Here is a 13,766-nt window from a genome sequence, read left to right on the forward strand (position 1 = left end):
GAGGCGCAGCTTCTCTGGGCGTGGTTTTTATCCTGGGGGAAGGATCGGTGGAATGTGAGGGGAGGTGGAGGAGATGGCGGCGACGGCCCGGGAAGATGGCGCCGGCGGTCAAGAGCGAGGTCAGCGGGGCTGCGAGCACTATGACAGAGGATGTCTCCTAAAGGTGACGCCTTCTATGGACTCTTCCCTGACAAGCTTCCGTCAGGTTGGGCTGGGGCGGGCTGGGCAGGCGGTTAGGCTTGGATTTAAGTTTGAGGTTAACCTGATTTTCAGGATACCTTTTCCACCTGGAACTGGGTTCTTCTTGAGGAAAACGTTTTTGGCAAGGCGATAAGCCCCACCTTTCCTACCTGCTTCGTACCTTTAAAGCAAAACCCTTCTTGGGAAGTGATTAGGCTTGCACAGTGGTCTCTTTGCCAGTGGGCTTATTCGTCTTTTGCTGCCGAAGTAGACTGAGGCAGCCCCGGGCCTGTACTGGGGTTTTCCGTTCAGGTGTGTGATGAAATAATGGAAGTGGAGATAATGGAAATAAGCAAGTGGAGAACCCGAATACGATTTCAGCTCCTGTGGTAAAGTTTTATAGCCTGCCAGCTTCATTTTAAAGGCAGTGCATATGTTCAGACGTAGGAGAAAACGTGTGTCCCAAAAAAGAAGACAATCATGTAATTGCCATTAAATAGGAAATTATATATAGGAAAGTGCCTAATAAGCATGTATTGTTACTTTGAGAAAACTTCTTAATCTGTATTTTTTTTAAATTGGCACGTATTCAATTGAAGTTTCCTGATTTTCCTTGCAAGAAACAGTACAAAAATTTTGCTTAGAAAACTTGAGCTTTGGAACCTCAACCACCCTATCCCCAAATCTTAGCTCTCCTCTTTAATAACTGATTTTAGCTAGCTCCTCTCTACCCCGTATGTAAAATGGAGATGATAGCGCCTGTTTCATAAAAGTGTATGAGGATTATATACTAAAGGGCGTCTATAGTGTTTAACAGGGTGCATTCCCTGAAGTAAATGAGTAGTAAATATATACCACCATGACTATTACTATCATCGTCAATCTGAGTATTATTATTTTTTGTTCTTTCACTTCACAAGTCAGCCTTGCTGGTCACTGCCTCATTATTAGAAGCAAGTTCAAGTCTCAGGCCTGTACTTGCATCCTAAACTCTTTTCTGTAGGTCATGGCTTAACGAACATTGCTCCACTGAACTGGATGAAGCTCCTTAAAAATGTTGGTCATCCACCAAGTGTTGTGTAAGGAAATTGAATGCTATCCTTATGATTCAATTTCTACTGAGATGTATTATTATTCTTTCAAACTTGAGGTCTAAAACGGAATTTAACATCTTGGCGCCCCCCATAAACCACACAATTAGATCTGTGTATCATAGCACTAAGATACTTCGCCCTAGGTGTCAAACAGTTTTTGCCTTCCCCACCCCCCTCTCTTAAATACCAGAGGCCAAGTGAAGTATTTCAAGGAGGATGTGGTCAGCTGGGTCGAATGCAGCTGTTTGAGTAAGATAACTGATAATTGCCCTTTGGATTTGGCAAGGAAGAGGTCACTGGTGATCTTGACAAGAGGAGTTTTAGTGGAGAGATCAGGATTAGAGTGAATTTAGGAAAGAATGGGAGGAGTGGAATTGAAAATAGCACTTATAGGCTATTCTTGGGGTTTAGCTGTAAAGGGGAGCAAAAAAAAAGATGTGGTTGCTGGGAGATCTGGCACCATATTTTTTCCTCTTTAAGAGAGGAAGTATTACAGCATGTTTGTATATTCTAGGAAATGATACAATAGAGTGAGAACGTTTTATAATGCAGGAGAGAGTGAGAAAACTGTAAGGGCATTGTCCCTGAGTAGCCAAAGGGGATGAAATCCAGTGCACAAGTGAAGGAGTTGGCCTTAGAAACACAGACTGTCAGTTCTGCCTAAGGGAAGGCAGAGAATGAGGTATATTTGCAAGTAAGTTAATAGAGATAATAGGAGGATGTTCTTTTCAGGCCTGTCAGCAGGAAGTATGTTTACTGTTTTTATAGTGAAATAAGGTCATCAGCAGAGTGTTAAGGAGGAAGAGTTGTTAGAGTTTTAAAGCCAGAGGAGAAGAAGTGAAATGATCATCTAAATCTTAGGTCTTAGACTCTGGAAGAATGAGAGAATTGACTAGGGAAACGTGGTAGTAAGTGTCCACTTCATATGAACCAGCAAGGACGGTGATGCTTTTTCTCTAGCCATATTCAGCTGCTTCTGATAGAAGTCAAATAGGATTCAACCAGGGTTGGGATTGTTATCCATGAGTGTAGAGGAACTGAGAAGGGAACTAGGGTGTTGCAAGGGGAGACTTGGAGTAAGTTAGGGAGGAGGTAATGGTTAGAGAATTTCATGCTTGGAATTGAGATGCAAAGAGGGTGCCGTTGTTCTGTAGCATTGGTTTTCAAAGTGTGGTGAATGGAACCCTGGGGATTCCTGAAGTCCTTTCAGGGGCTCTGCAAGGCCAAAACTACTTTCTATGAACACTAAGATTTTTTTTTTTTTTTCAGTCTGTTGACACACGCATTGATGGTGGAAAAGCACTGTTTAGTATTGCTAGTATCTTAGCTTGAATCAAGACAGTGGCACTGAACTATATTACACCTATAGTTTTTTTAAAAAGCCAGCTTCACTTAAAAATGTTGATAAAGCAGTAAAATCGTTAATTTTAACCAAATCTCAACCCTTGAATATATCTTTTAATATGCTGTTCAATGACATGGGAAGTTTTGATCAAACACTTCTGCAAACTGAAATTAGAGGGTTGTCTTGAGGAAAAGCTCTTGTGCAATTGGATTGTAAAGTGAACTAGTTGCTTTTTTTCATGGAACAGCATTTTTTACTTGAAAAAATTGTAGTCATTCACATTTGGGTAGTTGGCAGACATTTTCTCAAAAAGGAGAAAAGTGAGACTCACTACAAATGAAAATGACAGTATTTGTTGCCAGTGATAAAATTCAAGCTTTCACACAAAAATTAGAATTTTGGAAAACTTTTATTAGCTTTTGTGAGGTTGGAAGCTTTTTAAAAGACTTTTTTTGGTGAGATTTTCTTCAATACCTAAAGACTTTTAACGAATATGATTTTTTGATATTGCATGTTAAATGTGTGAACATTTAGAAGATGTAAATAACTCACTGAACTGGTATTCTCCAAATGACCAATGCATGAGTAAAACATCCATTTGAAGTGCAAGATAGAGCAATAGATTTTAATGTAACCAAGGAAGAAAAGAGGCATCGTATCAATCGTATTCCTTGATACGATTTCAGATTTCATGTTGCAACTACCCTTTGAGTTGTTGTTCTAGTGTAATATCAGAGAATGATATCCATAATTCTCCAAAAAGGCTATTAAAATACTCCTTTCTTTTCCAGTGTGCATATTTGTGTGAGGCCAGAGTTTCTTTTTGTACTTCAGCCACAACTGTTTGAATGCATAAGCAGATAGAAGAATTCAGCTGTTTGGGGGGAAAAATATAGTTATTTTTCATTAAAACATGTTATTTATGTTAACAAGTAATGAGTTTGTTACTTTTAAAAAGAAGTAATATTTTAAAAACCTATCCTTTTTAATTTATGATGTGGTATATGTCAATAGATAAAATCCACATAAACCAAAGCTCTTTGGGATTCTCAGTAATTTTAAAAAGTGTGAAGGGATCCTGAGACCAAACCATTTGAGAACTACTGTTCTGCGGTATAACTATGAGAATAGTGGGTTGGAGGACAAGGTTATTGGAAATGACAAAGTCAAGGAACTGAGAGTTGCAGAAAAAGGAAGCCAGTTCAGTGTTAAAATCTTTAAGGAATGAACTACGTTATGGTAAGTCAAGGCATAGGAAGCCTTCAGAAATGAGTGGATCTGTAAGGTCACAGTGTATTGGAAAGTCACTGGCCTGGAAATCTCTTGATATACTTGTAGTGGTAAAGTTGCTGTAATGAAAAAACCCAACAGTGATGTAGATTAAAGAATAAAGGTTTTATTTCTTTCCATTTAACAATTCCAAGGCGAGTGATGCAGGTTGGTGATGAGGCTTTGCTCCACATGGTCACTCCAGGGATGAGATTTTTCTGTTGTATCATTTTGTCATGTTTTAGGGCATATGGCCATCTGTCTGATATAGCTGAACAATTGTGCCCAGGAAGGAGAGGATAGATTTTGGTGGACAACTGGCAGTCTTTGCCGTGCTTCAAAACAAGGGCTGTCTCTTACATTTGTTGCATTTTGTGCAATATTAGATATGAGGTTGATGATTAATAAAAGCTAGTAAAATAAGAATATAATCTTTATTATTTTTAATGTAAATGAATTTATCTGGAAATGTCTAAGAAGAGGTTGCCTGTTTGCTGTTTAGGCTCAGAATGAAATTGGGGTGTTATATTAGTCTGTTTTCACACTGCTGATAAAGACATACCCAAGACTGGGAAGAAAAAGAGGTTTAATTGGACTTACAGTTCCACATGGCTGGGGAGGCCTGAGAATCATGGCGGGAGACAAAAGGCACTTCTTACATGGTGGTGGCAATAGAAAATGAGGAAGAAGCAAAAGTGGAAACTCCTGATAAACCCATCAGATCTCATGAGATTTTATTCATTACCACGAGAATGGCACGGGAGAGTCTGGCCCCCATGATTCAGTTACCTCCTTCTGAGTCCCTCCCACAACACGTGGGAATTCTGGGAGATACATTTCAAGTTGAGATTGGGGTGGGAACACAGCCAAAGCATATCAGGTGTTGTGGGATTATACTAATCTAGGGATTTCCTTCATAATTCTTTTGTTTTAAAGTTGTGTTCAACTTCATACAGACGTAGTGATGTTGAAGGGAAGAATTAACATAAAATATGCCAAGAAACTAGTGAAATGTTATGTTTAGGATCAGTTTAGCAACTGATCTGTTGGGTGTAATCTTTCAGTTCCATCCAGGAGGAGGAGGAAGAAATTTTCTTTTTGTATTGCACACTTAGTTTCTTTTGCTTCTTACTATATCTCTTTTTTCTCCATGGGGGTTAGGCACCTTGCTGTGACAAGCTTTATACTTGCCGCTTGTGTCATGATAACAATGAAGATCATCAACTAGATCGCTTTAAAGTGAAGGAAGTGCAGTGCATAAACTGTGAAAAAATTCAACATGTAAGATTTTATGACATTTCTATTTTCTTTTTAAAAGCTGTATTAAGGTGGTTTGAAAAAATTTAATCAAAAGTATCATAAATAAGATTTCTTTAACTTCTAGAATAAGCAATATCTTTGGTTTAGGTGTTTCAAAACTTATAAAAATAAACTGCATATAGTTGAACATAAGTTCTAGATATTCAAATGGTAACTCAAAATGTTTAGTTTATTGCAGTTTTTAATTATGTGTCTTTTTTAGGCCCAACAGACTTGTGAAGAATGTAGCACATTGTTTGGAGAATATTATTGCGATATATGCCATTTGTTTGACAAAGATAAGAAGCAGTATCACTGTGAAAACTGTGGAATTTGTAGGTACTGTATGTAAAGTGTTCTTATCTAATTGCTTCTAATGTATATGCAATAATAGTTTTTAAAATCAACTTTATTAAGATATAATTTACATCTGATAAGATACATTCATTTTAAGTGTCCAATTCAGTGAGTTTTGATAAATACCGATATCTCTTTTACTATCAGCACAATCAAGCTATAGAACATATCCATTCTAAAAAGTTTATTCATAATTTGTTAATAATTTAATTTACCCATCAATTATTGTATAGCTATTTAGAATTTTACCTTTGGAATATAAAATATGTTTTATATAAAGTGTTTTATGGGCAACTGAGGTAGAGAATTGGGATAAATTTTTCCTTTGTAAAAATTAGTATTTAAAAAATTATCAAGAAATACAGGTGATTTTATAAAAATTGGAAAAAACAGAAAAGTAGAAATAATAAAAATAAAATAACCAGAGCCTAACCACAGACAAGCTACTGTTGACATGTCGGTGTATAAGGAATTATTTTCTTTCTTAAAAATCTCGAGTATTTTAGATGTATATTAAAGCATGTATGTAAAGTATGTCTAAAGTACAGTACAGTGAATAAGCCACCGAGTTTAGGAAAGGAATGTTACCAATACTGTCAAAGCCCAAGGTGTTCCGTATTCAGTCCTTTCTTCTTGTCCCTGCTGGAGGTAATCACTGTCTTGAATATTTTAAATCACTTTCTTGCTTTTTTTTTGTTTTTTTGTTTTTTTAAAATATAGTTTGTTTTTAAGGAAGGATAACCAACCTACCAAAAGATACAGAAATTATAAGCAAATGATTTTATGAATTTTAACAAATGAACATGCCTTTGTAACCACTACCCAGATCAAGAAACACAACATTCATAGCACCTTCATAGCTTCCTGTGTGCCCCCTCCATATTAATACACTTCCCCAAAGGTAACCAGTATGCTGACTTTTGGAAGTTTTTAATAAATGGAATCATGTAGTATATGCTCTTTTGTGTTTTGTTTTGTATGTTTTAAGGCCATGTCTTTCAGCGGTCACATACTTAAAATTATTACATTTTCCTGTATGATTGACCCATTTATTATTATATAATGTGTCTTTTTATCTTTAGTAATGTTTCCTGCCTTAGGCTCTACTATATCTATATCAGCTTTCTTTCGATGAGTTTTTGCATGTATATCCTTTTCCATTTAGACATTTTTGTATACTTACATTTAAGTCATGTGTCTTGTAAAACAGCATATAGTTGAGTTTTAATTTTTCAATCCAGTTTGATAAAACTGTCTTTTAATTGGAGTATGTAGTTCGTTTTTTATTAAGGTAGTTAGGATATGTTCGTGTTTCAATCTACAGTTTTGGTAGTTTCTATTGCCTTAGTATTTGTCTTTTTTCCTCTCCTTTCTTGTCTTCTTTGGATTAATCTGTTGCTTTCCTATTTGCTTTTATTCTCTATAGGCTTGTTAGTTATACATTTTTCAATTATTTTCTTAGTGGTTATCCTAGAAATTATAACATACATCATTGACTTACTAGAATAATACGTTTATCACTTCTTGGACAATATTAGGACCTTAAACACTAAGAGTCTTTATATGCTATTGTTGTTATATATTTACTGTTTCTATTGCCCTTCTTTCCTGTAGGTCTCCAGCATTATCTTTGGAGTTACTTTTCTTCTGCTTAAAGAATTATCTTTAGTGTTTCTTTTAGTGAGGTCCTGCTGATGATACATTCTCTCAGTTTTTTTTTTTGTTTTTTTTTGTCTCTGAAAAATGTCTTTTTTTGCCTCCATTTTTGAATATTTTTGCTGGGTGTAGAATTCTAAGTTTGCAGGTATTGGTTCCCCTGACCTCCCAACACTTTAAAGATATTCTGATTCCATGGTTTCTGTTTAAAAATATCACTTCTCAGGATTATTATTGCTTCTTTGAAGTTAAAATGTCTTTTATCCTCCTCTCGCTGTTTTTTAAGTCATTGGTTGTTAGTATTTTTTCCATGTGTCCAGGTTTGATTGAGTGTAATATTTATCTGGCTTGGGGTTTGTAGCATTTCTTGAATCTGTGGCTTGATGTCTTCTGTCAATTTTGAAATATTTTTGGCCAGTTTCTCTTCAGATAATGTTTCTGTACCGTTTTCCCACCTCTTCTGAGACTCTATCCCATAGATCTTTTTACTACATCCCATATCTCTTTTTTTTTTCCTGTATTTCTCCTACTTTGATTTTCTTTATGCTTAAATTGGATACTTTCCACAGATTAACTTCCAGGTCTCTCTTCTGCTGCGTTGAATTTGCTTTTAAGCCTACCAAGTTATCTATTTATTTAAGTTATAAAATTTATATTTTATCTTCATTCTTGTTATTTTCTAGTTGTCAGGTGAAATTCTTTACCTTTTTTTTCTTTGAATGTATTGATCACAGATAATTTAAAGGACTGTGCCTAATAACTCCAATATCTTGATTATCTATGGGTAAGTTTTGTTTTCTGTTTTTTCTCCCTTGGTGTTTGGTTCTGCCTTTTGACATGCTTGATTTTTTTTTTTAGTTGATTGTTGGACATAATATGTAAAAATTTATTAAGCTCTCGATGCTATTTTTTTTTCAGAGAGAATTTAATTTTCTTTCAGAAGGCAGTTAATGTAGGGATGGATAACCTTAATCCAATTTAGCATTGATATGATTAGAGTCTAATTTTTGTTTTTTTTTTGTATGTCCTGTTCTATTTTTTTTTTTTCCTCCCTTTATTCTTATGCTCCTAGGACATAGTCCCTTGGAGATCTTGACTTAAAGCTAGGGTTGTTTACCAGGCCCATCTCTTTCGTGGTGGAATCTGGACTCCAAATTTTGGTCCCCTAGCATAGGAGTACTTTCAGAGGGTTTACTTAGTTTCTTAGGCTCTTACCTGTTGCTCTCTGTTTAGTTTCTTAGCTTGTCACAGCACAGTTTAGGGTCTAAAAATCTCTCAAGGAAGAAAGAAGTAGAGACTATTGACTTTGCCTCAGTATATTTCCTTTCTCTCTGAGATCTTTGCCCTTCAAGCACTCAGTTGCTCTTTACTACTTTTAAACAGCTTGTTTGTTTTCTTTAAATTGAGTTTTTCTAGTTCTCAGTAGGAGTTTTAGTCCTATAGAAGCTATTTCGTCATTGTGGAAGTAGAAGTTACAATATATGTTTCATTTTGCTTATTTTAAAAATCATATATATGGCCTTTTTTTCTTTTTGTTTTTTTACTGAGCTCTGTTTCTAAGATTCATCCTATTTGATTAACTCTAATTCATTTTCACTTTTGTAGTGTTATTTTGTATATCATATCTACACATAGCTTCTAATTACCACACACAACCAAGAAAATCATACCCTCTTTTATTGGTTGATTTATTGACATTCAAGTTATTGTTACTGCAAAGTACACATCTCATGCTACATGGTAAATATTAAACTTCATGAGATCACGGTATTTTCATATTTTAAATGTCTATACCTGGGAGTGCCTTATATCAGGGTCCCCAGTGCTTGGGGTGCGGATTCTGGTGCATGGCCTGTTAGGAACTGAGCTGCCCAGTGCAGGGTGAGTGGTGGGTGATCGACCATTACTGTCTAAGCTCTGCCTCCTGTCACATCAGTAGTAGCATTAGATTCTCATAGGAGCACAAACCCTATTGTGAACTGTGCATTCAAGGGATCTAGGTTGTGAACTCCTTATGAGAATCTAATACCTGATTATCTGAGGTGGAACAGTTTCATCCCGAAACCATCCCCCAACCTCGGTCCATGGAAAAATTGTCTTCCATGAAACCAGTCCCTGGTGCCAGAAAGGTTGGTGACCACTGCCATATATACAGTAGGTGCACAGTAATGTGTAGGCAGTATATCTTTGGCAGTGTTTTCAGTATTATAATAACCCTGAATATACTAGAAAAATTAGTCATTACCATTTACCATTTAAGTATAATGGATTCTTTTTACTTTAAAAAATATTTTAAAGCCCTTTTGTGAATAATGTGCAGACGAAAGAATAAAGGATAGTGAAAATTAACTTCACTGGAAATTTTACTAAGAATTTGAACACTGCAAACCCAAATTTTAATTCCATGTATTCCAAGTTGAAGATAATGTGTGCTCAAATATATCAGTGTCCTTTGTAACTGCTTTTGACCCTTGAACAATGTTGGGGGTTAAGGGCACCAACTGCCAGCTCAGTTGAAAATCTGAGTATAACTTTCAACTCCCCACAACTTAACTACTAATAGCCTGCTACTGACTGGAAGTCTTATCAATAACACAAATAGCCAATTAATACATATTTTGTATGTTATATGTATTATATACTATATTCTTAGGATAAACTAGAGAAAAATATTAGGACAATCATAAGGAGAAAATATGTTAACTGTTGATTAAGTGGAAATGGATCATCATAGAGGTCTTCATCCTTCTTCATGTTGAGTAGGCTGAAAAGAGGGAGGAAGAAGAGAGATTGGCTTTGCTATCTCGGGGGTGGCAGAGGTAGAAGAAAATCTGCTTATAAGTAGACCTGTGTACTTCAAATTTATGTTGTTCAAGGGTCAACTGTATTTACTTGTCAGTTGTCATGCTTGAATCTGGCACATGTGCATCGTGTAAATAACTGATACTAGATTTTAGATACATTTCTAATAGGTTCTAGCTTGTAATTACTTCTGGTTCTTTTTGTATTTGTATCATCAAAATGCAATACTAATTCCAGATCTCAAATACACCACTGATAAGTCTTGGCTTATCATTACTTCTGTACACATATTACCAAATTCAAATACATTTGAGAACTTTGGGAGTCGTAATTTGGTTGAAGAAAAGACGACCTTTCTTCGTAATTGCATGCTCTGTAATTGCAAAACATTTTAATGAATTTTTTTCATTTTTACATCATCTGTTTCCTTCTAAGTACTTTAACATATGTACCTGCCTTCAACGTTTGTCCACTTATGAACCATATTAAGTAAATTTTGGTGTACAAACGTCATAAAAGATGGAAGAATATTATCACACATTCTTTAAGGATGTCCAGGTTTTTGTCGTGAAATAATGTAATTTGAAGTCCTTCCTAATAAATGACTAAGTGAGGATACCATATTTTCTTTTTTTTTAAATTAATTTTTTTTTGAGACGGAGTCCCGCTCTGTCACCCAGGCTGGAGTGCAGTGGCGTGATCTCGGCTCACTGCAACCTCCGCCTCCTGGGTTCAAGCAATTCTGCCTCAGCCTCCCTAGTAGCTGGGATTACAGGCACTCGCCACCACGGCTGGCTAATTTTTGTATTTTTAGTAGAGATGAGGTTTCACTTTGTTAGCCAGGATGGTCTTGATCTCCTGACCTCGTGATCCGCCCACCTCAGCCTCCCAAAATGCTGGAGTTACAGGTGTGAGCCACTGTGCCCGGCCACCATATTTTCTTTTTGTCCTTAGAAATATATTGTTCATTCCTTTTTTTCAGTGAGACCATTCATATGGTACATCATCTGAAAATCATAATCTGATTTATTGCTTATAGGATTGATGTCACCATCATTATAATTAGAGTCCAGAGCACTGGTTCTCAACTGGGGAGAGTTTTTTCCCAGGTGATATTTGGCAATGCCTGGAGACATTTTCAGCTGTTGTAACCAGGGAGTGAGGGGTAGCGGATGCTAATGACATCTACTGGATAGAGACCAGGGATGCTACTAAACATCCTATAATGTGCAAGACGCTTTCCTGCTACAAAGTATTATCTGGTTCAAAATGTAAATATTGCCTAGGTGGAGAACCTTCAGTCTAGAATGGTTATCTGCCTTTTTGCATTTATTTTCTACTTTGTCTAAATTTTCCTGTCTTTTTTTTTTTGTATTTGTGAAAAATGAAAAATTCTGATTTCTCAACTGTGTTCAAGGAAAACTACAAAGAAGGTATCTGCGGACTCTTTAATGCCTTCTGGAAAGATGATGTAATACTTTGAGCAGTACAGAAAGAAAACCGAAGGATTATGCATTAGTGATTATTTCATGTCATTCTTTCATGTTTCTACATGAAAGGTCTTTCTACCATGCTTTGCATTTTAGTCTTTTTGTTAGGATAGTTGGGAATGATTGATAATTAATGTGAAAGGATTCCTAGGATGCTGAAATACCAAAATTAGGAAAAATAAGATTAAGATTCCATAATGTATCAGATTTATGAAAGGGTTCAATGGACCCATATGATAATTGCAAACAGAATAGAATGAGTTTATTCTATTAAAGAAAAAGTAGATTTTCTTCTTTAGAAGATTTCTTTTCTCTTTTTTTTTGAGACGGAATCTCACTCTGGCGCCCAGGCTGGAGTGCAGTGGCGCGATCTTGGCTCACTGCAAGCTCCGCCTCCTGGGTTCATGCCATTCTCCTGCCTCAGCCTCCCAAGTAACTGGGACTACAGGCGCCCGCCACCACGCCTGGCTAATTTTTTGTATTTTTAGTAGAGACGGGGTTTCACCATGTTAGCCAGCATGGTCTCAATCTCCTGACCTCGTGATCCGCCCGCCTTGGCCTCCCAAAGTGCTGGGATTACAGGTGTGAGCCACCGCAGCTGGCCTTCTTTGGAAGATTTCTAAAGAAAGAATAAATGTCACAAAATATTCATCTTTAAAACAGAATTGATTAAAAAAAGAACTAGACCTGGGTACAGAGTGAATATTGTATAAAAAGGCTTTTGCAGTCATAAAAGCTTTGTTAAATGCTGAATTTAATCAAAATCCCTTCTCAGAACTTTTTTTTTTTGAGACAGAGTTTCGCTCTTGTTGCCCAGGCTGGAGTACAATGGCACTGTCTTGGCTCACCGCAACCTCTGCCTCCTGGGTTCAAGTCCTGCCTCAGCCTCCCGAGTAGCTGGCATTACAGGCATGGGCCACCATGCCCGGCTAATTTTGTATTTTTAGTAGAGATGGGGTTTCTCCATATTGGTCAGGCTGGTCTCGAACTCCCTACCTCAGGTGATCCTCCCACCTTGGCCTCCCAAAGTGCTGGGATTATAGGCGTGAGCCACCGCACCGAGCCTTTTCAGAACTTTTAACTTGTTAATTGTACAGTGCAAATATCCAAGTATATTGAGTTTCTAATAACAGTATTTGATTATAGAATCCTTTTCATGTTCAGTGGAACATAATTAGGAGATGTTTAATGTATAGAATAACAGAATTTTCAAATAGAAAAGTTGTTTTATGTTATTGGGTATTGTAATATTATGTGACTCACGTTATAGACAAATAATTATGTTCACTTCAAGTAGGCATTTTAGGAGGCATTTTATCTTTTGTCGTTGTTCAAAAATATTTGAAATGTTTATTTTCTGCAGTTGCTTTTAATGAGTGCATATGGCATACTGAAAAACTACCCTCGAGGATTTTTGAGTTCTTTTGATTTTTAAAAAATCTGCCAAAAGATATTGGAAGCAAAATCTATTAAGTTTGACAAATACTGTCTTTAGTCAAATGACATATGATCATCAATAATGACTTGTTTTTTAGATAATAAAAATATTAAAAGAGCTGGGTGCAGTGGCTCACGCCTCTAATCCTAGCACTTTGGGAGGCCAAGGCGGGCAGATCACCTGAGGTTGGGAGTTTGAGACCAGCCTGACCAACATGGAGAAACCCTGTCTCTACTAAAAATACAAAATTAGCCAGGCGTGGTGGTATATGTCTGTAATCCCAGCTATTCGGGGGGCTGAGGCAGGAGAATTGCTTGAACCCGTGGGCGGAGGTTGCAGTGAGCCAAAATCGTGCCATTGCACTCCAGCCTGGGCAACAAGAGCAAAACTCTGTCTAAAAATATATACATATTTTATTGTATATAGTATGTATAAAAATTATAAATATATATTTGAGAAACTGGTTAGAGTTGAAAATTATCCTTTCATGATAACTTAAAAAAAAATCATGTTATTTGAATGTATTAATTCCTGTATTTTTGTTTGAAAATCAGTCTTTTTGGAGCTGCACATTCTTGATAGTCTTTTGCACCAAGTCTTTTTTGGGAATTAAACATTTTTGTCTTAGGTATATCATGAAAGTTTGTCATTGCTTTTAGTTCATTAAATAAATCTATAAGGCAAGGATGAACAGGTCTTCTTGGTATAGCTCTCCTACTGAAATTTCTACTCTTGACGCGATTGCTTCATCTAAGATATATCTGACTCTCATATGGAGGTGTGGGCTTGAAAAATTGCTGTTCATCCTTAGGCAAGAATCACTGTAAGCAAATCAA

At 36.4% G+C, this 13,766-nt stretch overlaps 1 protein-coding gene across 3 annotated transcripts in view; it reads left to right on the top strand.

The window, feature by feature from the left end:
- The first annotated feature begins 24 nt into the window (after positions 1-24).
- The window catches only part of RCHY1 (ring finger and CHY zinc finger domain containing 1), a 32,093-nt gene continuing 18,351 nt past the window's right edge, over positions 25-13,766 (top strand). For 2 of the 3 annotated variants that reach the window (XM_003832315.5, XM_024928564.4), the window contains exons 1-3: positions 25-163; positions 5,050-5,169; positions 5,411-5,526. In XM_003832315.5, coding sequence (XP_003832363.1) covers positions 74-163; positions 5,050-5,169; positions 5,411-5,526 — 326 coding nt within the window. In that variant the 5' untranslated portion in view covers positions 25-73. Of the gene's footprint in view, positions 164-5,049; positions 5,170-5,410; positions 5,527-13,766 lie in introns of those variants that run through there. The other variant, XM_034958661.3, reaches the window with a different exon arrangement.

Source organism: Pan paniscus, chromosome 3 (assembly GCF_029289425.2).
Source record: "Pan paniscus chromosome 3, NHGRI_mPanPan1-v2.0_pri, whole genome shotgun sequence".
NCBI lineage: Eukaryota > Metazoa > Chordata > Mammalia > Primates > Hominidae > Pan > Pan paniscus.